At 40.8% G+C, this 26,640-nt stretch overlaps 1 protein-coding gene across 6 annotated transcripts in view; it reads right to left on the reverse strand.

The window, feature by feature from the left end:
- Positions 1-26,640, reverse strand: part of SYTL5 (synaptotagmin like 5) — a 92,968-nt gene that overhangs the window by 59,681 nt on the left and 6,647 nt on the right. For all 6 annotated transcript variants that reach the window (XM_030020715.1, XM_030020714.1, XM_030020709.1 and 3 more), the window contains one exon: positions 1,014-1,523. In XM_030020715.1, the coding sequence (XP_029876575.1) occupies positions 1,014-1,132 (119 nt within the window). In that variant the 5' untranslated portion in view covers positions 1,133-1,523. The remainder of the gene's footprint in view (positions 1-1,013; positions 1,524-26,640) is intronic.

Genomic DNA, 26,640 nt, shown 5'->3' on the forward strand with positions numbered 1-26,640 from the left:
CAATGTCTAAAATGCTTTTTAGCAAATCAAAGGGAGGAACAATGCAGCCTGGCCTCAGAATACATGGACAGAAACCAGCAAAGGCTGGAAATCTTCCCTTTGTCACCCATTACACTCAACAGCCTCGCCAACACCAACTGCTAAGCCTGTTTCTCAGAACCAGCGCTGTATAAAAGTTTGAAAGGGCAGCAGGAAGAAGCAAGAGGAAGGAGCAACAACATACTGGAAAAGCCTAGGAACCTTTGCAGAACTGATAGATGCTGAACTAACTCAGTTTGAGTCATCTAAAATAGGTGATTCTCAGCCTGCCTCCACATATTGTTCTCTGAACTTTGATTTTTACCTTTTTTCCTCAGAAAAGAACACATGGACTCTATTAATACCCTGAGTCTCTATGTCTCCCATCAGCAACTTTTGAGATCCCTACCTGAGATTTTCAGGTTTACTTATTTATTAGTAAATCTAAGTCATTTGGAAAATGAGGGGTCCCTCCTACTCCCTATTCTGTAAATATTGCAACAGAAAGAAAAAGGTCATGATCTCGCATTTGCCCCATGTTGTATAGACTCCTGTACAGTGGCACACACCTACTTTCTCTCCCTGGGCCACTTTCCAAACTTCCCCTCCCACAGTCAGCTCTGAAGGCACAAAGCATACAGCTCCTCTCAGAGGAAAAAAGTTCAAAAGCCTTACTAAAGCCTTCCATTCACAGCAGGAAATTCAGCCAAACTGGGCAAAATCTACAGAATCTGAAATTTAAAAACCACTGCCGTGTATTTTTGCACTTGTTACCTTTCCTACTCTTTTGTCTTGAAGCAATGGACACAATCTTTTGTTTACAGAGGGCCATACTAGCAAACAATTTTCTTTTTAACCCACTTTGACTTATAATTAACTGTGCCACCTCCCAACACTCAACCTTCTCCTGAGGCATCTAGAAAATCTTCACTGGGTACCACAAAAATATCTATACTACAGACCATATTGTTAAGAACAATAATTAAAAGGGTTACCTTATCCTTTTATCTTCAACTTTTTTCAGATACTCATCTCTCTTCAGTACTCCCAATATTGTTTCCTTTTCATGTTCCAACAAAAATGACAAATTGATGATCTCCAAGTGCTTCGTCATGATTCTTCAACAGCCACTCTGTCAATGACTGCTTTGCCCAATCAATTCTTCCAATGATTTATTTGCACAAGTCCAAAGGCACGTTTGTGTCAGAGTTACAAGATCCACACCATCAAGAGGTATTTTGAAAAAATGCTTCTTTAAGTTAACCAGGTGTCAAGACTGTATTGCTTCGCCTTCCAACTACGCAAGAAATAAAGGTTTCTTCTTTGTTCCTTCCTCCAGAAAGCCAGTCATTTTCCCGGTTACTGAATGTCCCCGTGCCCTGGCCGACGCTCACCGGCACGCTGCAGGCCTTCAGGCTGCAGTCACAAGCAGCTGCAGAATCAACTTCCCGGCATAATTGTAGTTTGGAGCCACAAAATAGCTGGGTGTATTTATTTCAAACTACCTGCAAGTCAAAACAAACAAGCGTAGGTGATTTTGACAGTACCGTCACAGTCTGATTGAGAAAGGCTTCATCTACTAAAGCCGCCAAAGAATGGCTTGCAGACTATCAGGTTATCTCGGGGGCTACTTATATGTCATGTTTTCTATGTTGTTGTTTATTTACTCGCTAATCATTGATTATTATGCTCCCACGAGGGCTCTGCAATTATCTTCCTACTGCAATACATTTAAATGACTATATTCACCTTGTAATACTTCCATCCTAACAGTAATAAGCATGGGGGTGGTGGTGGGGGGAGGAATGATTCTACTCATTTCCCTGCAATTACTTTAAGGGAAAAGTAAAAATTAACAAGTGGAAGGGCTTCAGAGGACAGCACTAAAGTTAAGACTCACCTCAAAACAAGTATACACCTGCATCTTAGCAAATTGTCCATTACACTCACTTCACATTCAATTCAGAGAAACAGGAACTTTCAAGGAGTGATTCATCCACTTACTGCAGACATTTAATTTAGGATGACGTGTTCTAGAAATGCCCATTACCTTCCAGTAAATACAGCAAGAACTTAGAGTGATCTATTAACATGTAGCCACCCAGAAGTAAGACAAATTTCACTTTTTTTTTTTTTTTTTTGGAGGGGGGGCATTTCTAAACAGAAAGCAACTTTCAAACTAAACCAAAAGAGACACCCTAGTCTGTACTGGAGCTCTGAACTTGACCCTGTTTGGAAAGAGTGACTGGGAAGCTACCTGGAAAATATCTAAAACTTCTAGTTAACTGGTTGGAACATCCAGCCCTCACAGTCTCGTAAGTAAACGCAGAGTTTCACATCAAAACAAGGCATGATCTCCAAGACACTTTTCCTTAAAGAAATTAAGCTATGTGAACAGGTGCACATTGTACTTTGAAGCATACACACATTATATACAATATACAAACATAAACCCATTTATACACAAAAAATGCATCCACATCATCATACGTAAGTACAAATACATATGTGTGCATACATAGGTAAACATATGCTATAAGATAATGCAGATTTATTTTATATTATGCATGCTGGAAGAACTAAAACAGCTTTTAAGAATTTTTTTTTTTTTTTTTTAAAGCATCCCTTGCTTCCCTGGGTTTCAATGGTTTGGAAAGGTTTTGACAAAAATAAATAGCACAGAGAACTGAAGGAGTAGTGTTCATAGTGTGAGACAATTATGGTATAAGACAAGATATCCTTCTGTTTCCCTTCCTAACAACCACTGAAGCAGCAAATACTGTTGCCACTGGCATCAAATGAAATTCTTGTGTTGCTTTTCACCAACTACTTCAGAATATGAGTTTTGAAATACTCCATTCCCCCAGTTATCTGACTATTTATTAGTAAAAGATACAAATGTCACAATTTAAGTTCAAAGGAGATTTTTCCTCATATTAGTCTTACATGAGCACGGGAATTTCTTCTGATATTTTATAACCTGTTTCAAATAATCTTCAAAATTTTCAAATTAATTTAAAAAAAATCCTAAGATACACACAACTGGCATATAAGTATTTTCATCTTTTTTTCCCTAAGAAAACAGTAATATAAATCTTACTGTGTCTGCAATACAGATCCAACTATCAGTGTCACTTTCACCAGGTAAGAAAATGGGACAGAAAGGCCAACCACAAACTGAAAGCACACAACAAGTCAATGCAAGGCAGAAATACAAGTCAGGATTGCCAGTGATAAGCTTACTATTACTGAAAAGTGGGAAACGAACAAAGCACAGACTACTACTTCTGGCTAGATTGCTATCTTAAACATAAAAAAGCCAAGTAATAAAAACACACATAGCAAAAAATTTAATTTGATTCTCTGCATTTATTTTAATAGAAAAAACAAAACACTGGACCATTATGTTTATTCTTAAACTCTTGAAAATGGTGTTTCTATTAATACCATAAGGCCAAGTTACTTGTAAGCGAAAGGAAGAAATCCAACATGTGAATTATACTTTGTTACTATCAAGAAGGCCAGCTTCTTTTGTGAACTGCCTACCAAAATGCCTGGTGAAAACAGTACTTTCATCCCAGCTGGAAACTAACATCAGTGTGCTAGGGAGCATGGGGCATCAGCATTAAACTCACAGAGCCAAGTTCAGCAGTCAGAGAATAAGCTAAGTTGCTTGGCTGGTCAAGGTGCTCTGAATTTTTGTTCACAAGTTTTCCTTGCAGGGGTAGCGGAGGTGAAACACATTATTCTGACAGGCATTTATTTTAACTGAGAAAAAAAGCCAAGTTTTATTGAAAAATGGAAAACCAAGAGGTTAAGGGGAAAGAATGAGCAATACAATTAGAAATTTAGGGCAACAAAAGCATTAAAAATGGTCTCTGACAGCACCATTATTGTCTGGATGATGCACTACAGGTAACTAGGGTTCTTGCAGAATAACAATGCAATGGTACGACAAGCAGGCTGACAAGAACACTCTACCTTGTAAGATGTATTCTGGTATTGGGAATTCAGGAAAGAAAAAACACTTCAAAAGATCAGATATCTGGCCATATTTTCTGAGCTTTTTTCTTTTAACTCTGAAGAGGTTAGTACTCCTATCAGAATATCTGAAAGACATAAAAATTCCCTTTGGCTAAGCATATCGCCTATCCTTGAATGTCCTGGAAGATTTCTGTCTCAATACAGGGAGGCACATGTGAAATCCAAAATTACTACGGTGACGTGCCATAATCAGGAATCCGATTACTTCTTTTGGTACCTGGAGCATAGGGTCAAATACGTAGACTCCAGAGCAGAACTAAGCACTGGTAAGGGTGATGAGATCACAAACTGTCAGATTAGATGGACTTAATTTTAAGAGAGTGCTACACCCTCCTGTGCCAGATGTAATTCAGCTGCAAGATCATTCCATTAAGTTTCTTACAGCTTTCAGCAGTAAGGAAATCCTAAACCACAGAACATGTGCCATTGGCAGCAGAGGCAACACGTGCAGGTAGAAAGCAGGCGGGATCTAAAATCCCACGTGAATGGAAATCCTTCTGAGCCACAGGTCCACAGACAGTCAGAGCAACCCCTGGCTGTGCTCCGAAATAGGTGGGGAAGAGGCTGGATTTAGGGGCCAGCACCAGAGGTGGTGGTAAGAGGTTTGAAGTCATGGAGAGTGGAAGCACGCAAGAAGAGGTTAAGGAAGGAGAGAATGGAGGAATTATTCCCACTGCCCACAGGCACAACCTGACATTGCAACTGATCTCCGAGCTACCGCTGCCTTCCAGGCCAGATGAGACTGGTGTAGAAACACCAGAGCAGACTCACTGGACTGTGGTCTAGTCAACAAAATTCTGGTATCTCATGCTGACAGCTGACCTTTTGGCTAAACTATGTGAATCTTGAATAGAAATTATTATAGTCTTGTTTGTAAAGACTACAACAGAAACTATGTTAGAGTTTGCAATATAGAGAATAATGAAGAGTATTATTATGTTTACCAAATAGACAGATAGACCCAAATTACATTCATGTTACCCACATTAACAGAAAGATGTCTGTAGTAAAATCTATTCTTACAGAAAGACTATAATCAACTGAAGTTTTATGCTATTCACAATGGGGTTTGTTGCTTTCTATTTTTTACTGAACATGCCTGGGAATAGAACCTTCAGTCCCATTTATGACAAAAATCTTGTGGGTTTTAACTGTCTTTATCATGTAACAGTGGGATTTGGCAAGTGTCAGAAAATACAATTTTACCTGCTTATGTGTTCAACCAACTCTATGTAGGTTAAAATATCTTGTGAACTAGCAAAAATATTCTCCTAAAGAGCTGGGGTGGCAGCCTGTTTAACGGTCTCATGTTCAGTATTAGCAAGACATAAAACCTACCAATGACAGTCTTAAAAACAAGCATCCTCAAATTTCCCTTATTGCTTTGGTGGGGTAATACAGTCTCCAGCCCAACACTGAGCACGCTGGCTTTTGTGTTCAGGGCTGCAGTACCATATCTGATGCCAAAATAGCCCCGTTTTTCTGTCCGCCACGCTCTCTGACATACGTGTACCAACCAGCTAATTGACATTAAGATTCGGACCCACCTCACCTTCCAGATTTTCTTCTGCACTACGAAATTGCTACTCAAAAAGAATAGATTTCCTAACCAGACACTGTCTAGCTGCTGAAGCTTCAGCAAAATACCTCAAGAGAAGCTCGTATTTGTTCAGACAGGATTCCTTGTAAATACATTACACTCATGACCTCTGCCTAGGTGATATTCCCTACCCCAGCAGCAGCTAACTTGGCATAAACCAAGTTTTCCCAGTTCTTAGATAATGTTACTCTTGCAAGGCTAGCTTTTAGGACTGAAGATTGTGCAGGTATCTTTACCCTACATGAAGCAGATCTAGTAAAAAAATCCCTTGTCCCTTCACTCCTGCCTGATTAGACAAATTCTGTGTTGAAACTCTGATAACACTGCCTTCACTCTGCCATGTGCTGGTACAAGAGCTACAAAAACATCCCCTCCTTCACAGCAGGAGACCTTCTGGTTTAGCTCCTGTAGGTTTGTGGTAAGTGGTGGGCATTCCTGTTATACACGTAGTTGTTAAACAAAAAGAAAGGCGATAGCAAAATCAGCAGGAACACTTGCTCTACGGAAAAGGAGACTAATGAGGTACTGGCTTTAACAAACTACCACTTAAGACTTCCCTGCTTTAGACAACACATGATCAGAGACCAGGCTTGTATTTCACATCAGGATTTAATACGAAAATTTGCGCTGCTTCTTTCCTGCACTACTTTTTGCTCTCTCTCGAAACAGTCCAGAATAAATCAGCTGACAAAAGCTGAATTATGAACCAGCTTAGGGTTTAAAAACAAAAGCAGCCAGACAGCTTTTAGAAAGTGACAATGATCCTTTTAACAGATTTTTGATGTTTTATTAAGCAGCCCTGTGGCTGGTTAGGAAGTTTAGTTGTTTTCAACTTAAACTGAGTGAAGATTTCACACAACAGAGCATTTGGGGTACACTAAAATGCAGATTAGGACACATGGAAAAATGCAAAGCCCCCTAATAGGATGGGGTTAATTCTAATTTACATTCAATTTGTAGTTAGAGCATTAATTTCTTAAGTCAGGGTAATGCAACAACCTAACATTGGACTTGCAAAGGAACTAGTAAAGGAGGAGGAATGAAGTAACACAATGGCAAGACAGTATGTAAGTGAGCCTCTCGAGTGTGTCGTTGTTTTCCCTTGCCTCATGAAAATGGATGGAAGAACTGCTCACTGGGACTATATGCATGCTTTTCCCACTCCTCTTATCCCTGTGGAAAGGGATTTCTAGAATGGAGTCTTCCTCTCCGAAGCTATTGTTGAGGGAAGATATGTTAGAAATAACAGACCCGGTAGCGCATGACAGCTCTCACAAAATTAGAACTGAATAATAAGGTGCAGTTTATCCTGCAGTATACCTTCATCTACTGTATACAGGTACCGTGTCTATCCAGGCAGCATTTGCTCACCCTCCCAAGAAAAAAAGAATTACTTAAGGCTTGGTTGTTTTTTCTTAAAAAAAAAAAAAAAAAAAAAAAAAAAAAAGGCACTACAGTGGGAAAGAACATCTTTTTTTTTTTTTTTTTTTTTTTTTGCTAACTTCTAGCACAGCTGCTTGTGACTATTGGAAATACAGCAGCCCCAAAACTGAATCTTTGTGAGGGGCGTTCGTTAAGAGCTACAGGAAGCACAGTGGATCCACTGCAATCAGCTACATTTGTAGTTACCACAGGTGCAGTGACCGCTCCTGTCACTGCTGCGCGTCTCCTCCGGAACCCAGCAAATCAACAGCTTCATCTGCACTCCAAAACGCTTTCCCCTCATCTCTCCCCAGTCTCCCTGGGAAGCAGGAGAGGCATCCTGCCCCCAAGAGACAGAGCTGAAAGGAAGCGAGAGGAATTATCCTCTTTTCTTCAACGGTGCTATTAGCAAATTGCTGGATGCAAGAAATTACTCCCACCACCGAGCCATTATGTTTACTTAGCCAGAAGCCAGTACGTGGAACGATTTAGTGACTCAGCAACAGAGGCAGCATCTTCCACGTGCACTGACTGCAGCGGTATGGGAATCGTGGCATCACCTCACGTTGCTTGAGTGACAGAGCCTTCACTTACTGCTGGCGGGGAATTCTTTGCCAGCAGAGAAACGTGCTCTGCACTACACATATTTACTAGCACCGAAGGATCTGGGACACGCACAAACAGTATTTCCATACTGGTAAAGATATTCCTACTAACAGCAGCCGAATGCAGCATGGTGTTGTGGACTGTAATTGACTTTTGCCACGAGAAGCTGAGATATGTCGTCTCTCAAAAAGGCACCGACTACTGCCCGAACCAAAGCTGCACGAGGCACAACGGCAACGTTTGAAACTCAGCAGGAGCAGGAGCAAAACCGATAGCGCTGCTGCCTCTGACACACGCTTCAGGAGGCCACAGTTCCCACCTTCCAGCTCGGTGCTGGCACTATGTATCACAACATCCCCAATCTGGATCCAACACACCCAGCTTTGACACTCAAAGAGAGACACATTTCCCCTATGCCGTGCTTAAAACACACCAGTACTCTGCGTCCTGAGTTCACTCACGTGGAGGTCTGAAATAAAATTCAAAACTAAGATGGCATCGCTAGGTAGCCACCAAAACACATTCCACGTTGTCTTTCATCTTTTCTGAGGCCCACAGCTGTATGCAAGCCTATGATGGGGGAAGGAAGGAAAGGACTGCCACCATTAAGTCTAATAAAATGGCAGACAGACTTAAAAAGGTTCTTGTCATATCAAGAACCTTTAACAAATATAAAGCTTACCATGTTGAGAGTGTAATGGCCAACTAGTCCCTCTTCCTGTTTTAACTAAAGCATACCGCTTGCAGAATGCCATACGCAGGAGCAAGAAAAACCAGCTTCACTTCTTAATGATGTGTTTGCAGAGCGCACACGCCCAGGTAAGCAAACTAAATGCCGGCAGGTACTGAAGCACCAGGAAATGGTTGTTGCACAAAATCAATACATTTGCAAGGTAAGGAAGAGCAACTCAAGACACTGAAGTCAAGCAGCAAGAAAGGAAAACCAAACTAAATTTGTTGAATGTGATTTCAGTTAAAGGCACTTGGATTAGACTGACTGAGAGCTCTAGCCAGTACTACAACACAAGTGGTAAGCAAACAGATTCTTTGCTAAAAACAAACTTCAAAGATCTTTAGATATAAGAGCTAGAAGATTTATGAACTGACAAGTTGTATATTGCTTTAAAGAAAGGGTCACTTTATGAGTGGCAGCCACATTGTTTGAAGAGACATTAAAAGCACAGAATGCCATCATACGAATTTGTATCCGTGCACTGGAATGAATATAAGCTGAGAGAAAGGCTGAAACTCTAATTTTTTAAGCCTAATCCTCTGTAAGTCATGTAGTGTAAGCGTGTTTGACTTCATAGTAGTAAGAAACTCAGATTCATTAAACAAAACCATGGGATTCAGAACCAGTTCATTTTTTTTAGGTCAGGCACAATTCCAGCTTTCTGGTAAGGTCTTGGCAAAGCTGCCTGTGTCCATGGAGGAGCAGGACACCCTGAAACATCTGTGGCCACGAGTAAGTCCACGCCAGAGCAGGTAAATCTCAAAGCGCCTGTGGCCGCGGTTATGCCTGTGCCACAGCAGGTACACCTTGGAAGGGATTGTGGCCCAAGGGTAAGTCCATGCTGGAGAAGGTACATCTCAAAGCACCTGTGACTCTGGATAAAAGTCATGCTGCAGCAGGTACACCTTGTGCAGGAGGTCATGCTGGAGCACTTCAAAGTATGTGGCCATGGATAAACTCATGAGAGAGCAGGTACACCCCTGGAAGGACTGCAGTCTGTGGATAAGTCCAAGCCACAGCAGGGGCAAGGGCAGGAGTTCATGCAACGTTAAACCCCATGGTCTGCTCCAAAGGGACCAGGGCTGGAGATTGTAATGGAAATACCCTTTTGTAATTGTTGTAACCTGGGATTTGAGTTGCACGTTATAGGAATTACTACAGCAGGAAGCACCTGAACCAGTGGAGAACAAGCCTTACAAGAAGCAGTGCAAGTGCAGCGGTGACCTGACCTGAGCTGGCTTTGGTGCTCGATAACTCCATGCAACACACCATCTCTCCTGTCCTGAGTGACCACCATAACTGATGGAGACCACAGTCATGGACTAAATGAACTCAAAGAACATTTTGTGGACATTTGTGAACATTTTACAGACACTTCACAGCGGTGGTCCATAGACTAAGGGAATGATATCTGTGTATTGTATCAAAGAACGGGAAGGGGGGGGGGTGGGTAATGAGGTGGTATTAGATAGCGAGACCTGAGCATGACATAAATGCTAAATGCTATGGAATAACAGGTGGAAAATGTGCTGGTTTTGGCTGGGATAGAGTTAATTTTCTTCATAGTAGCTAGTATGGGGCTATGTTTTGGATTTGTGCTGAAAACAGTGTCGATAATGCCGAGATGTTTTCGTTACTGCTGAGCAGTGCTTACACAGCATCAAGGCCTTTTCTGCTCCTCACCCCACCAGCGAGCAGGCTGGGGGGGCACAAGAAGTTGGGAGGGGACACAGCTGGGACAGCTGACCCCAACTGACCAAAGGGATATTCCAGACCATAGGACGTCACGCTCAGCATATAAAGCTGGGGGAAGAAGGAAAAGGGGGACGTTTGGAGCGATGGCGTTTGTCTTCCCAAGTCATCGTTACGTGTGATGGAGCCCTGCTGTCCTGGAGATGGCTCAACACCTGCCTGCCCATGGGAAGTGGGGAATGAATTCCTGGTTTTGCTTTGCTTGCGTACATAACTTTTGCTTTACCTATTAAACTGCCTTTAACTCAGCCCATGAGTTTTCTCGCTTTCAACCTTCTGATTCTCTCTCCCATCCCGCTGTGCGGGGAGTGAGCTACCGGCTGTGCGGTGCTTAGTTGCTGGTGGGGGTTAAACCATGACACTGTCATATTGCTGAAGAATAACTCCGAGATTTAGAATGGTCTGACTGTTTTGTGCAAGGTATATTTTGGATATATCAAATTAACAAGTAAGGCTGTAATCAGAAAGGCACACAGTTGGCCTTCATAGAGTAAGGGCACCCTGGAACAATTAGGCCTTGATGTTTTGAGGATGATCCATGTGCATTGCCAACTCGACAAGAATACTCAAGGTCCATCAGAGAGAAAAGAAACGTTAAGGATATTCGGACCTAAGAAATGTAGGATGTGACTGATAAAAAGAAATATCCCACTCCAGAAGACACCAAAGGCCGGATGATGGCCAAAGAAGTACGAACTGGGGGGAAGGTAAAGGTGGCAGGGGGAGATTGCAACCTCTGACTCAATTCAAGGCTAGAAGAACTTGTCCCCCCACACCTGCAAGGAGCATGCATGCTAATCTACATAGCAATGGGGGCTAATTTAAATATAACTGGCCAATAGTAGATGAGATGGTGACTACTAACCAATGAATGTAAATTTAGGCGGGTTTTGACTAATCATGTAACAGAATAAATACATTGTTTTTCTTTGGTGTGGCGTGCTAGCTTTGTGGAATTACCACCTAGCACCCATCTTTGTGCAAATATGAAATAAATAACGTCTCTCCTGAGTGTGTGATTACTGGCTCATTGCACACCAGGAAATGAATCCGCTTTTCGGACAACAATATGCCTACAGGACTGCAGATCTCTGTCCAACCACTGTCATTGCCTTCGAGCTATATCTAGTTTTTAGCGCTGGTGTAATAACATTTCAAAACCAAAATCATAAGTGTTTAAAGACTAAAGCAATAACGTTAAAGCTCATTTAGTCTATAAAGTATTCTACCTTACTCTGTAAGAACGCAGTAAATTAACATGCCTGACTTGTATAATAAGAGAGCTAAGACTAAGCTCAGCACTGCTGGTCTGAGCATTCATCAAACCACGCTCCTACTACAGGTCTCCCTCTGCTTGTTTTTCAGCCCTCATAAAACTCTTCAAGTAACATGAAAAAGCATTTTTAAACTATAAAAATGACACTTTCCGTCTCCTTGCTGTAGAACTTTAGGCTCACCCAGCTCCTCAAACGGTCAGGTTACATACTGCATGCACCAGGGAACACCACTGCCTGCTGAAGGCTCCCAACGGAGTACAACGCTTGGTTGCTGCCCCAACAACCTTGTGCTACTTTTCAAGCATGCTACGCTGGGAGAAAGGCAGCACGTACGCAGGCAGGGGAGCAAGTGCGGAACAGACCAAAGGTAGAGAGTACACCAGACGGCGTTCACTTGTGAACACAAGCCCACGCTCCCCAGAGCTCCTACAAAACAATTAAATGAGAGAATTTAACCCCATAGGTGATGCTTTGAAATAAATATCTAATAATCTTCTCTATATTGCACTGCTTTAGCTAGTATACTTACAAGCAAGAGACAAGGAGCGGGAAGAATAACACAACAGGGTGGCAACCTTTTTCTTTTGTTTTGCTCATCGAGCAAACATGGTTCACTTCCCTGGCTAAGCATTTAGCCAGAAAAGATGATACCTCCCAGGGTAAGAATGAAAATAAAATTCAATGCATCAGCATGCAAAATTAAACAAACCAAACAGATCCGAACCAAAGAATGAATGAAGGAAAAATATTTTTGCTATTGTTAAGCAAAAAGCATCTGTGCAATGTTAAATCACCCACAAAAATATGACTTAGGGCTTGAGTCATCTTAATCTTATTGCTTAGTCACAGCATGTATGAAGGCAGTATTCATTCAGTACTGAACTTTACCTTAATACATTTAAGTTATTCCCTTTGTCTCTATACTTTCTGTGGTGAAGTGGAAAGAAGAGGAACCAAGGTCTAGAACAGAACAGATTTATACACGGTTGTAAAATAAGTTCTAATATGCACCTTACGGGCATTTTATTTGATAGCTGGGTAAATTATAAATTTAACCAAGACTCACAGTTATGAAATTCAACTAAAACAAGTTGAAGAAAGTTTATCAACTGTTTACTTTTAAGAATTTGAAACCTCCTTTCCCCACATTAAAATAGGCATGGCCCCTGGGAGCAAGAAATCACATCTTGATATTGAGTTCTTTCAGAAATATAAAACAAGTATAATGCCAGCAAGATTCCTAACCATTCTTTCTAACCACTAGCGTTTCTTACAGTACATCCTTACAACTATCAACACAGTGAGCTTAGGAGAAGTAAAGTTAATACGTATTATGACATGATCGGATTTGACAGCAGGATGCACGGGACAGGAATGAGCGAGCACACCCAGGACACCTGAAAGCCACTGTCATTTCTGTTACTGGTCAGCAGCTGCTGCCCTGTGATCTAGTCGTGACCTATCTCCATCCTCTTTAAATGCCCTCTCTCCTCTTCAGTGGGACTTGAGGCTGCTCTGGGCAGCAACTATCAAGTGTAACTGTGTGTGAGATCCCTGGGGAAGCACTATTACAGGAAGCTTCATCTGACGCAAAGTAGAAAATGCGTGGTAAAACAAGAACATTATTTTCATTACTTAACAAGATGTTCCCACAAAAAAAGTACCTGTTTCTTTTAGCCGCAGCAAGTGATTGACTGAAATATCAGTAAGTTCTCTTGATCTTTTTCCCCAACAGAAGTTTCTCATCAGAAAACATGAGCAGGTATGTTCCACAGAAGTGGATGAGGATTCTTCAAAAGCTTAAATAGAAACTTGTTTTCAAGTCTTCAAGTTCAAACCTTTTCACTAATTTCCTGAATTCAGAGTACTCCAAAGAAGGTGCATTGACTTCATCAAATGTTTCATTTTGCAGAAAAACTCATGACTATCAATCTAAGGTTTAGCCCACTTGATAAAATTCTGTCATTGACTTTGCTTTTCTCATGAATAAATAAAAATGAAATTATCTCAGAGCTTTGCAAGAGGGATGCAGGAAGATTGCTGAGGAACTGCAGTCAGGCTGCAGAGTCAGAAAAGAGGGAACTAGCATTTAGAAGAGCAGCCATTTGAAAAAGCATCCACCAAGCCAGTGAAACCCCCTCTGGGTTTGGGGAGAAGGGAACGCCAGACCTTGTGTGCGAGTGCTTTGAGTGAGGAAATGTGTGTGTGGCGTGTGTGTGTGTAGAAGGTGAGAAATCCAGTCCTCCATTATTTCAGCCTGGGAGATGCCAAGTGCTCGTTTGCCTTTCTGCAACAACAGTATGGTGTAGTAACACTCATTATCCACTACCCATGACAAGAAGTTTCTATTTGATTTAGCAAAGCAACTGGATTCAGGTTTCAATGAACAGAAGTTAGTTTGTTTTCATGCACACCAAAGGTATATAATCATACATTATATGACTTATCTCTATAGAGGTGTGAAAAAACTTTAGGAGATTCATCTGCCCAAGGCTGGGGGCGCAGATGTTGGACTAGATGGTCTTTAAAGGTCCTTTCCAACTCAAAACCATCCTATGATTCTATTCTATGATCCCTCTTATTTATTCTGACCTAGTCATCCCAGCCCCACTCTATAAGCAACAGAGAGAAATCGGCATTTCTAGGGCATGACTCATCTCAGCTTCATGAGAAGATTTGAAAAAGGTCAGACAAATCCTTGTCTAGTAGCATCCATTTCTCTCCACTGACTATGAAGGGGATTGCTGCACAATTACCTCAAATGCAGGCATACAAAACACGTGAGCAAATGCATCCTGCTTCTCATCTGCAGTATAAAATGAGCTGTTCACAAAGACGCTTGTCCAGAAACCTACCAGAGGATATAAACAGCTTAATTAGAAAGTGGGATGAGCTTGGAGTGTTGCCTTGTTTTGTTTTTCATTAAACACAATGCTACAATTTTTTTCTCTACAAACAGTAAATAAAGCTAACGGGTCACTTAAATCTTGCCATGAAATGCATCAGGACGTCATCCCAGTGTGTCTACCTCAAAATGAGCGTGGCTGGGAAGTCTGCATTTGTAAGCATATCAGTTTCCAAAATTCTTGTGGCAGGCAGGAAAAAAAACCCACAAAAGTCTAGTTAGAAAATGTAATCTCACTTTCACAGGTTACACTGCTGTCATTCTGAAGACCGGGTTGTGCACCAACTATCAGAGTGCTGAGGATCACTTTCAGCAGGGCAGGGAAGGTGGTGGAATGTGTGGAGGTTTTCCTTTGCTTCCCAAAGTGGGATATGTAACATAAACGTCTATCCAAGACAGCTCAGCGCAATAGCACTAGGTCTGCGGGGAGCAGCCACGCATATCACCTGTGACTGAGGACCAGAACTTGGATCAGTGAGAAAAACTACATGCTGCCATCTGATCATCTAGGACCCCAACAAATCCAACGAACAACTTTAGCACAAGCCTATATGAGACTGCCTGACAGCAGCATACACAGGTTCAGCATCCTTTTTCATACACTGTATAACAAGCAAAGAAAAGTGACAGATTCCCCCCAAAATACTGTTCATCAAACAAAGGGAAGATCTGGGATGGTTTTCTTTGCCATTTTAAAATGCTTTGCCCTCTCGACGCAGCCCATCCAGTTCCTCAGTTGTATCTCTCCTGAGAAAAGGGCATGCAGCTGAAGTTGCCAGTGCTGAACAGACTGCCTGGCTTCAGTCTAGTTTGCACAAAAAGCAGCAGCGGAGATTTGGCAGCACAGTCTTCAGCAGTGGCTAGTAAGCAGCAGCCAGGCACAGGGCTGGAGGACTGAAGCTCAAAGCTGCACAGCGGATCACTGCGTGGGAAGCGCTCCAGACTAGAAGGCAGCAGATGTAACTGCTAAAGATGACTTTATAGGACATGACAGAAGACACAGATTTCCGCTGAAGAAATACCTTATGAGACCTGAGGCCTCAACCAGTCTTCGTTAGCAATCTGAATTTTTCAAATGTAAAGGCTACCTAGTGTACACTATATTATGATGCTTTATGCTAACTATAAGAAAAGGATCGCAAGCTTTCTCATATATCCTTCTGGCCATGACCTCTCAAGGCAATTCCATGATATAATACTCACGGGTGCTGTACAAACAGCAGGAGGACATAGAACCCTCAAGAAGCAGCTCCTACTCTGACACAGACAAACCCTTAATCATTTCTCTTCACTTCAGATTCCTTTTGTTACCATACTTTATACCTCTCTCCCTCTTTCCAGCTAGATGCATAATTCCAGCAGCACTACAAGCAAAAGAGTTTAAGGGCCTGGAGGTGGGTTTCCAGAGTTGCTACTTGTCCCAGAGCTACTCTTCCAAGCTTCGGGAAGAACACGGGGTGGGCACCGGCACTATATTACTGGTACACTACCTTTTAGGCGAAATGGCAAAAGAGTAATTATTCAGGAGAAAGACACCGCAGAGCTGCGCTCATGGGATATTAATCATAACTTGACCTTTCTGTAGCAGCTTTCTGCCTCCTTTTGGCCAAGATTTACTCCAGCAATCTGCATAGTAAGTGTTTTGGCCTTTTGATTGCATTTGCAACACAGACAGCTTATGCCACTCGAAACCATACCAAAATGTATCATGATGTGAGGGTCAAACTACTCACGGGTACGGGTTTGAGATGGAAAGCATAGTTGATGCACACTTCTAGTAGGAAATTAATGAAAGATCTTTCAGAGAGGGACAAGTCATCTCTGAGATGGTCCAGTGTACACAGGGCCAAAGTTTGCCAGCATGGAAGGGATGGAAGGGAAGGCTCCATGCCCTCACCTGAGGAGCACGTCTCTCCAAGATGACGGGGACATAGTCAGGAGATGCTAATAGTTGTATCTCTTGCCACTGCTGCTGCCTCTTGCTAACCTACAGCAGTCAGCCCACCATAACCTAACCTGTAAAGCCAAGTTCCTCATTTACCAATACAGGATTTAGAAGCTAAGGATAAATTATTAACCAGGCTTCCATAAATGTATCAGTGTGAACACAGTTACATCTTTTCCAGTGATAAAATGCTGGATACCCACATTCCACAGCTGAGCATTTCTCCTTACATATCATGTGCAGCAACTATAATTTTATAGATGCCCTCAGGGAGTACATAGGAGTGATAAGGACAGTTTTAGCTTGGGACTATTGAAAGGTTAGTTAAGATTTATCTATTTGATCGCTGACTCAGAGCACAGAGATTTGTGGTAGGTTTTGTTATTTTCCCCACATTTATTAGTATATCAGCTTGTTGTTGCACACAGCTCATGCTCTTCAGCTTAGCAGGCACTCTCAAAAGGATTCATGCGTGCATTTTGTCTGGGGCAGACTAGCTTATCTTCCAAGAAAATCTGGAAAAAAAATGCCTCCCTACATGATAAACCCAGATGGCTGAGGAAGAGAAAAGAACAGAAATTTTTCCGTGACTTATTCCAATAGTGGACCAAGTGATCTTCCCAGTCCATTGGTATTGAAACACCACTCACCAGCCAACAGTGCCCCACATTTCCACGTGTAGACTATTGGATACTGATTATAACCCTTTGGTTCCCCTTAGAGACTGCAGAGGAAGAACCTGTCAGGACTGGAAGTCTGTTATTTTGTGACAGAAGAGAACAAGCCTCCCCAACTTAAAAAAAGTGCATGATTTTGACTCTATCTACATCTTTGTTCTTTCCTTTATCATTATTGCAAATCAGCATGCTCAAACACGCATCTTTTCCTCTTTTATTTAAAGCCCCTAAAGTAATGTTTCCAGAAACCAGGGTAAATAAACACAAACAAAAAAGAGGTCTTGACAAAAACACTTTCTGATCATCCCTAGTTAATATTCTATAACAGCTCCTGCCTTTACCACTTGTGAATATCGGTACTATTCCAACCCTCAGCAATTAAGCTTGTGTGCGTGCACACAAGCCCCTAGGCAATTGTTGCTATATTGTGAACGCTATTCCTGGAATTCTTCAAGAAACAGAACAAAAACCCCTAAGGCATGAAGTCTTAGGCACAGCCTTCGGTACTAAACCAGATTTTCAACTGTTCAACACCTTAAAAATGTGTCAATTTTTACTCTGCTCACTTGGCAATAGGAGAAAGTTTTAAATATGCAACCACAAATGTTATTTTCCACAGGACTCCTGTTCCATTCAAGACACAGGAAAGATAACGGCAAGGCAGCTGCCCAAAATTTCTTCCAAGGTTCATTATTTAGCATATAGCCCATGCCTCATTTGTGGCACATTTTCTCACTCCTGAATACAGAATTAATAGAAGACTCGACGTTTTCTGTCATACTTGTACACATGTACCCAAGTACCTTACAAACACTTATCTATATAGTATTTTTGATGTATTATCTTAAGTTTTAGATAGAAAAGCAAACTCCTTTAAGTTAATGGCAGGACAGGAAGGGAAACACTTTGGTAACTTAATATAATGGCTGGACACTCCAGTTACAGACAGCCTGATTTTTCAAATATATTGAACAACCATAATCCCATATGATTTTAAAGAAACTTGTGGACTCCCAGCGCCTTTGAGTGTCAGGCCCTTAAGTATAAAATACTTCGCCTTGCTATAGAGAACAAGAACCCTTGAACTCATTCTCTTCTTTCCTTGCAAAGGCTTCTCTATGCCCTCCAAAAAGAGGCAAAACATCTTTTCTATGGAAAAAAGCCCCACATATATCCATTACATATTTTTATACATACATATGCACACATACACACACCACTGCAGAACTGTAGAGCAGTGATTCTAATATAAAGTGAGAGTGACACGGGTAAACTGGTAAACTGGAAAACCAGTTATAAGCAACATGATTACGTTTCTATATTCAAATTCAACAGAGCATCTAAAATCAACTGGAAATCTGAAACTGTTCTCTGCAACATTTGTTTAAAAGCAGCAGCGCTATTGTAAAACTAATCATTTCCAACAAAAGGATAGCAAGAGACACTAAGAAAGACAGTTCCAGAAGCTAAATGGCCTTTCCAGCTGTGAGATGACATCTTCTTGGAAGACATTAAGGAATACATATTTCTGTAAGCTTTTTTTATATAAGCTTTTTAAAAAGATGCAAAACAACCCCCCAAAAATCAAAGTAAGATTAGAGTGAACGTTATTAGGGCTGTATAATGCACAAGATGAAGCAGTAAAATCCAGCTAGTAACATACATTACAGTTTCAAACTGCTGTTTGAAAGCAGAAAATGTAACCAGAAGCTAACAACATAAATAACATAGCTTTGTCTTTGTCACACATGATCTGCTGAACAAAAAGCATGGCCTCGTAAAGAACACACCTCAGGCTATTAAAAGCATATCAAAAGGTTATTCTCCTCCAATCTGACGGGATTGTACTTAGTAACAGATTATTGAAACTTTTACTTCTTAACTGCTCCAAACTTAACCCAAAAAACTACAGACCAACGCCCAACACCAACAGAAGCTAGCCTGATCCCTTTTGTCAACCTGCACTCTCTCTGTAGGGGTAATTCAGCGTTAAATACTTGCTAAAAATAATAACTGAAGACAACGTTATCTTTAGTACTTTAATCCATTGCTAAGAAAACTGCAAGATTTTACTGAAATAATAGATTAGATCACCCTTAGAAAGGGCAGTTCCTTCCCCTCTTAAATGATGAGTCCTAGAAACTCTAAGTTATTTTTTAGCAAATATATTTAGATTCGCAGCCTTCCTCCCTCCACTCCTTCACCTCTTACATTTATAAATAAACTACCTGTAGCAATACCGAATAGTCTCTTAAAAATGGAAGCACGGTCCATTTCAAAACAATACAGAATGGCAGATGGAAGAACTTTTTAATTGAATTCAGTATTGTTTAGCAGCCTGTTTGATCGCGCAACTCCGCAGTGCAGTTGTGCCAGTCCATAGGTCAAACACAGTATGAATTCAAGCAGTCGCAGAGAGACCACAGGATGCAGAGCGGTTTGCATATAACATCCTCAGTAAGGTTTCCTGCCATAAGGAAACATGTGGTGTTCAAGCAGGGAACACCACTCCATTAAACAACAACAACAAAAGTTTAAGCTTTCCTTGAATTAAATTAGAGCTTGGGCACTTTCTTCGGTGCATAGCAAGGGGAAGAGAAAAGGGGTGCAGGCTGAAATGTACTTTCCTATGAAAAGGATCAATCTTTAGATCATAGAATTTTAGGACCAAGACACGATAAACTAACTTTGAAATATTTTGGCTATGTTACCCAGAAGATTCAGTAAACTAATAAACAGATACACTTAAAAGTTTAATTATACTACAGTAATGATCACTAATCTGTGGAAAATGAGTGGATGGTCTCTCTGCTATATAGTTCAATGTTGCTAGCCGTACACCAAAAGACTGAGTGCATGAAGATACTGAAGCTCAACCAGCTGCAAAATAAACAAACTTACAGGACTGGTGTGCATACAAAGTGGTAGTGATATATTTTTTTACTTTTTTCATGCTACAATAGGATTCGAATGTCCCACTACTGCAATGGGCTATGGGGACTACAGAAAACCTTAGGGAATCAATTTTTTAGTTTCACATGCATCGGTACAAAAAGCTATCCCAAGATGCACTCCATCATGTTCATGAAAACCGAAGCCACAGTTAAGCCTCTTGTGCAAGGCTTACTCCCTCACAATCGTTCCAGTGTCACCTGAAAAATCACATTTTCTGCATACAGCTTGAATGCAGGTGCAACACGAATTCCCACAAAAAGGAATCCAGTTACTTCTTTATAGTGATAACCTCATTTCTCAACAGCAGCAACCTTTTTGGAAGGGATTTTACCACCAGAGCTGCAGACCTGTCAACTCTCATCCATAAGATTCGTTCAATTCCCATCTTAGGCTCCCTTATTGGTCTGTCTGCTTCGCAGCAACGCAAGCGCTTTCCCCCAGTTTGTGAACTTGCATGAACAAAATGTAGCTGGTCAGCTCATCACACACTTGGCAGATGAGATAATAGGGGAGGATAAAATCTATTGTGCTGCACCACAACGTCGCATCTCTCCTGGCCATAACTCCCTAGGAAGCCCAATCCCCAGGTGTAGTTTCCTTGTGCGGATCCAATCCTTCCAAACGACCTGATGTGCACGGGAAGCATCCATCCCACGGCTCAAGGCAGAGGTACGTGTTCCCGGACACGACAACAGACACAAACCCGCACATCAGAAGGGAAAGCGGAGGTTTGGAGATGGCCTGAGCCGAGGACACCTTGCCCGCATGTGAGCAAAATGTGATTTGCGTCAGCGGGCCAGACTAGCATCTCCCTGGGATTGTAGGCAGATCAAGGCAAGGCTGCCTCTGGCTAATCACTGAGGAGCTGGATGGGAGATGATCTCACCTGTAGGATGTTCTCCTCACTCTTTGTGAAGGGAGTAAGCCAGGATATGGAAAAATATTGTGTTTAAATTAAAAAAAAAAAAAAAAGCTGAATTGTTTATACACAGTGCATATGTTTGCAAACAGGGAAGTCCAACCCACGAAGGCAAAAGGAGAGGCACAGTTAGATTTCCAGGTCTCTAGGTGTGGACTAAAATTGGTTTAATAAATGAATCCACTGATCCTAGATGTATTGAGCGCAGGCCTTACTGCTGTTACAAACCACCTGACAAGAAGATTACTCACGACCTATTGCAAAGACAAAGGCAACAGAAGTATCTGAATGCCTTTAGACACTGGAACATACCCTCCAGCCTGGAGAAATAGATGAGAAATCAGGATTAAGCGACCACTTAATTGCTAGACACAGATTACTCAGATTACTCATTTTCCATGCTGCCGCAGAATTGAGTAAATAGGAGTCAGACTGTCAAGTTCACCAGAACCCTGGGGAATACATAATACTCATCTTATATGCGTTTACGTATAGTATCACATGAAACTATTCTCAAAATCCATCCATCAATTTACCTTCTCTGACATCTTGCTTGTATTGAGCGCTCTGAAATTTTCATCAGCTTTTCAAATATTCTCTTCTATAGTAGCAGGCAAAGCTTACAACCACTCATTTAAAGGCATTTAAAGGTAAGACAGGTTTAAAATTATTTGGCTGTAACTCTTCAATCAGATTGTGTCCCCTCAGTAAATTATTATAGAAACTTCTAAAATAAAAGTTCCATCTATACAAGTAATTTCCATGTAAATTATTATAAAACCACAAAATTCTTGAGAAGTTTCTTAAACGCTTTTGTTCTGTAATACGTTGTCATGTAAATAATCAGTTCACCACTGCTCATGAGAATCGCTATTGCCATGTAAAAATATGAAAAGTGACAATCCTCCCAAAGGAACAGGCAGACTGCTACTAAAAAGAAACCATTTCCACCACGTGTAAACTGCAGCAAATCTCTTAGCTTCTCTATACTTCAGCTCCCAGCCTACACAGGGAGAACCCCTTCTCTTGCCTCAAGAGGTTATCTCAAGGAAAAATACATCAAGGCTCATGAGGCTCACTGATATTATGGGTATACCAGACATTTCACCAAAATGCACACATTATGTTAAATTGCTGAAGTCCTCCATTTATTTTCTGTGGCAAATAGGGTCCCTTCCTTCTTGGTTTGCAAATAACATAGGTGGGCCAGGAAGCCTCTCCAACTTTTTTTTTTCTATTATAAAAGGTCATTTTCCTAACAATTTTGTGAAGTTACCTATCAGAGATGAAGTTTTCCATGGTACTTAAGTTGAGGTTTGGGGACATATTTTAGCTAATATTTCTAAAAAAAGCAAGGAAAAAAACCCCCACCATCTTGCTCTTTCTTTGTCATAGGTCCATTTTCACAAATGCATATACAAGTTGAAGAACAGGGACTTCAAACATAAACAGGATAGGGAGAATTTTCTATCAGGTAATATCTTTCTGCAGATGCTGTTAAAATTAATCTGGTTAAAACCCCATTTTAAGCTTCTGGAAGAAGGCATAGCTTATACAAATTTGATAAAAGACTTGCTAGAGCTACCAAATACATGAAGACAGAAATTGTCCAAGGGTCAAATTTAGGCTGATTTTAGGGGAATGAGAAGGAAAATTAAAAACAAAAAAAAACCAAAACCAAACCAAAACCCACAACCACACACAAAATGAAAAACACCCTGTGTGCAAGACATACTGGACAACCTGATCTGTAAGAATTGCTGGTTATGCCATTTGTAATACAACCAAATCAACCAATTCCATCTGTTCTCATCCTTACCAGAAGGGAGGGTCTTTCAAGACTTTTCCATAAACATCTGTCTCATCCCTTAAGCAATGAAATTCAAGTTTCGGGGGCAGCTGACACTATTTGCTTAGCAAAAAGAAGGAACGTTACACACCAAAACAAATAATTCATTTGATGACTTTCTTGTCTGAACTATAAATAGTTTAAAAGTTAATTAAATGGGTAGACTGAGAGAGCAAGGCACTGAAAGCTAAGACTAATACCCTGGGGTATCAATATAGAAACAACTCCTTTCAGGATGTTTCACAAAATTTAGAAAGCTTGCTTTGATTTTTAGACTTCCATCAGGTCTATTAATTGCAATAGTCCAGATACAAACTTTATTGGGGAAGCAACAGGGGCACTGATTCCACTTAGTTAAGGAGTTATGGAGAATTGTGTGGAGGAAAATGAAGGTATTCAGTATTTGCCCCACTCCTTCCATTCTTTCATAGTCAGAAACGCCAACCTCTCTAGACCTTTTTTTCTGACCTAACGTGAGCACTCTTATGCTTTGCTCCAGAGAACATGGAAAACTGCACTAGCATGGGTCATGAAATGTCATTGCAAAGTAACATGGTTAATGGTTGTAAGGCTTAAATACTATTATGCTGTTTCCAGCTTGGCTGACTGCTCTCCTTCAGTGAGTGGGTAACCTGTTGGTTTGGGTTTTTTTTGGTTTTTTTTTTGGTCACAGCTTCCCCCCACCCCAGCCCCCAAAGTCACCAGACACATACATACTTGTAGCCTTTTGGTGAGGGGAAGGCGTAACAGTATTTTGGTAGTCACTTTGTCCTTAGTGCTCTACTGGAATATAAGAGTGAAGAACTATCGTACTGGGAGTTGGAAAAGGGACTCTAAAGATGAAATAATTAGAGCTGTGAAAAATTATCTGTTTTTTTCTAGAGCTTGAAGCAATTATTTTCTTTGGGTCGCAGTCATCATGACTGAAACAATCATTCTGTTCAAACCCACCCTAGAATAAAACCCATTTTTAATGGGTTTCAGTATAGATTTTGTTCCAACCCAGAACTACCACAAACTTTGGAAAGCCAACTTTGATTTTCAAGCCTGTCATTAAAATCTGCCCCCTTGAACATGCACGTATCTCAATTTCACATAATTTGAGTTTTCATAGAAGATTGAGAACTACCAGCCTCCAGCACATTTCCAGATGTGCAGGGGTGTGCATATATGAGTAAGTATCCTTGTGTGTGAGGGAATTAACCATTTGAATCTGTGTCTGGAAGGACTCCCCCCATCCATTGTGCCAGGCAGAATTCTTCACGAGAACAAAGAGCCCAGTTTAAACTGCTTTAAACACAGAGATCCAGCTCCTCTGGTAATATAAACTGATACGGCTCTTGAAGGAAAAAGAATTGTCATTAGATTGTTCACTTGGGTTCAGTTTGGTTCAGCTCCATTCTTAGTTTTCCTCAAACTCAACACTTTAATATGTTTTGTTACAACTGTTAGAGGGGAAAAAAAAAAAGAAAAAAAAGGTCTCAGGTAGCCAGGGAGTTGCAATAAACCAGCACGGTACCTGAGCACATTAAAGCATACTCTTCCTCTGCTAGAATCACTGGATGCCTTTTCAGCCAAAGTCCACCAAAAAGCACAATTGGTAAAATTTCTGTTTATTTCTAGAGAATCCCGGACATCTCAAGTACCACACAGCATTTCGTTACAATACTGTCATGATCATTACTGCTCAACTGTTTCAATACATTGTCTCATGCTGATCTTCCATTTACATTTCTGTATATGATAGGGTTTCAAAACACAGTTGGAGAAGTCAGCCTCTACTACTGAGGGTCATACTATTGCAGTGCAACAAAACCCACAGGCAGAAAGCAAAAATTATGCTGTATACGCTGTGTATTTAGCAATCCTCATCATCATCATCCTCATCCTCAAACATCAACATCCTCAAACTCCAACAGGTATTAACCAGAGGTGCAGCAATAATAAATCAGGTGGGCTAAAACTGTGGGATTCCTTAAATAATAACAACAGAAAAGTTGTAATGTATTAATAGTCAATGTAGGGAATATGGTCATGGTCCCTTAATTTAAGGATGCAGAAATTTTGTAATACAAAAGTGGCATCTGGCTAATACAGAAACATTTGCTTGAATGCCAACTCTGACTAACTAAAAGATTCTCCCTACTTTTAGGGAGCCATGCATTCGGCCCATTTTCTTTTTGCACTACCCGTATTCACCAGTAAACAAACAATATCATACCACAGGGAGTACACTTTAATATTAGAGGTATTTTCCACCATTATTTTAAGATATTCTTTCAAAAGAGCAAGTTTCTGTCTAAGCTATGTAGCTTTTAAAACGAACCACAAACTACTTAGGTATAGTAGGTCCGTCAAAACTAAACAGAGAAACCCACTGGGAGGCAAAAAGAAACTCTTTCTAAACCACAAAACACAGACTGTTAATTGTCACTGGCCTCCTGCTTATTCCCTCCTGCCCCTTGAGACATGATATTGCATAATCCTTCTGCTGCTACTCTTTTGCCTAAAAACTGCTATTTAGGTATGCGCGTTAGCATTACAGTAAAAGAAAACACCTCATGATCCCATAAAAGGATGCCAGAATTATTTATCCCCAGGAACCCAAACATAACACACTTTTAAGACCTCATATATGTATTTGTAGTGCCTTCCTTCCCAAAATGTTGTTCAAATATCTGCTTACAATACTGAAAGAAGAATATCTTGCTGTGTATATTATCCTTTATGATTTACAGGTCTTTTGATTTTCCTCCCCAAAACAAACAAAAAAAAAAAGTGGAAAGATAACAATGGGGGACCTTACATTGACAGCAAGGCTCAACAATATTTGCAGTCATGAAAAGAAAGCTTTCAGCCTTCTCTCACATAATTTATGCACCAATAACTGAGCATTACTTCATTGCTGTCCTCAAGCTTAACTGTCTGAAGGCATTCACACAGTTATCTAACAAAAAATTCTGTTTGTGAATCAATTTGAGAGTTTTCTATGTATATGAACATACACATATTCATTCTTCTTGAATAAAGCTACAGCTTTCATACTATACAGACTACAGCTGAACTCTTAATGTTGAACTTCTGAGTGTCTTTTATCGTCTTGACTCATTTCATGCTTGTGCTCCGCTCCCTCTGAAGTCAAACTGGTGAGATTCATCCACCCGGGAGCATGCAGTAGACCCCAGCGTGTTCTCTGCCCATCATCACTGCATCTTCACCTGACGCAACGAGACGACAGGAGGGACAGAGCACTCTGAAGCCAAAAGAGGAAAACCACTCTGTCGTTTTTCCTCTGGCTTCAGCTTGCATTTACATGAGAAGTATCTCCACTGTAAAACCAGTGACGACAGTAAGACAAGCAGCACTGCTCCACTTAGTCATCCCTGCCTTGTTACCGTTCTTTTTTTTTTAATAGGGAATTCAAAGGACAAAAGAAAGTCACATCCCCAGCTATGTGAGGCTGCCACGTGGTGATACCTTATTCTGTCCCTCTTGCCATTCCTCTGCTCCTCAAATGTCACGGTGAAAAACTTCAACCTGGTCTCATTCCCTCACCATTAACAAGAGCCAGAAGGTCAAAAGGGGCATTTTTGAGAATGTAAAAAATAAAGGCAGTTTCAAAAAAGTGCAAGTTTATACATCAGGTGCAATCTACTTCCAAGCAAAATCAGAAGGATTGTATCAAGTCAAAAGACAAGAGTGTCAAACAAGACTTTACTTCTAGCTCTTGAGCTTAGGGCAATCAAAAAAACCCATGTACTACACACATTACTTAAACTATTCCACCATAAACAGCTTGTGCAATTAAAGTTCTCTCCTTTTTTTATTAATTCATGGGGTTTTCAAATTTGAGATCAGCTGTTTGTGTGCTAGCGATACAAATTAACACAAACACACCCCAAACAAAGTTGCAATCCATGCTATGTTGTCTCATGGCT

Source organism: Aquila chrysaetos, chromosome 7, assembly GCF_900496995.4.
Source record: "Aquila chrysaetos chrysaetos chromosome 7, bAquChr1.4, whole genome shotgun sequence".
Lineage (NCBI taxonomy): Eukaryota > Metazoa > Chordata > Aves > Accipitriformes > Accipitridae > Aquila > Aquila chrysaetos.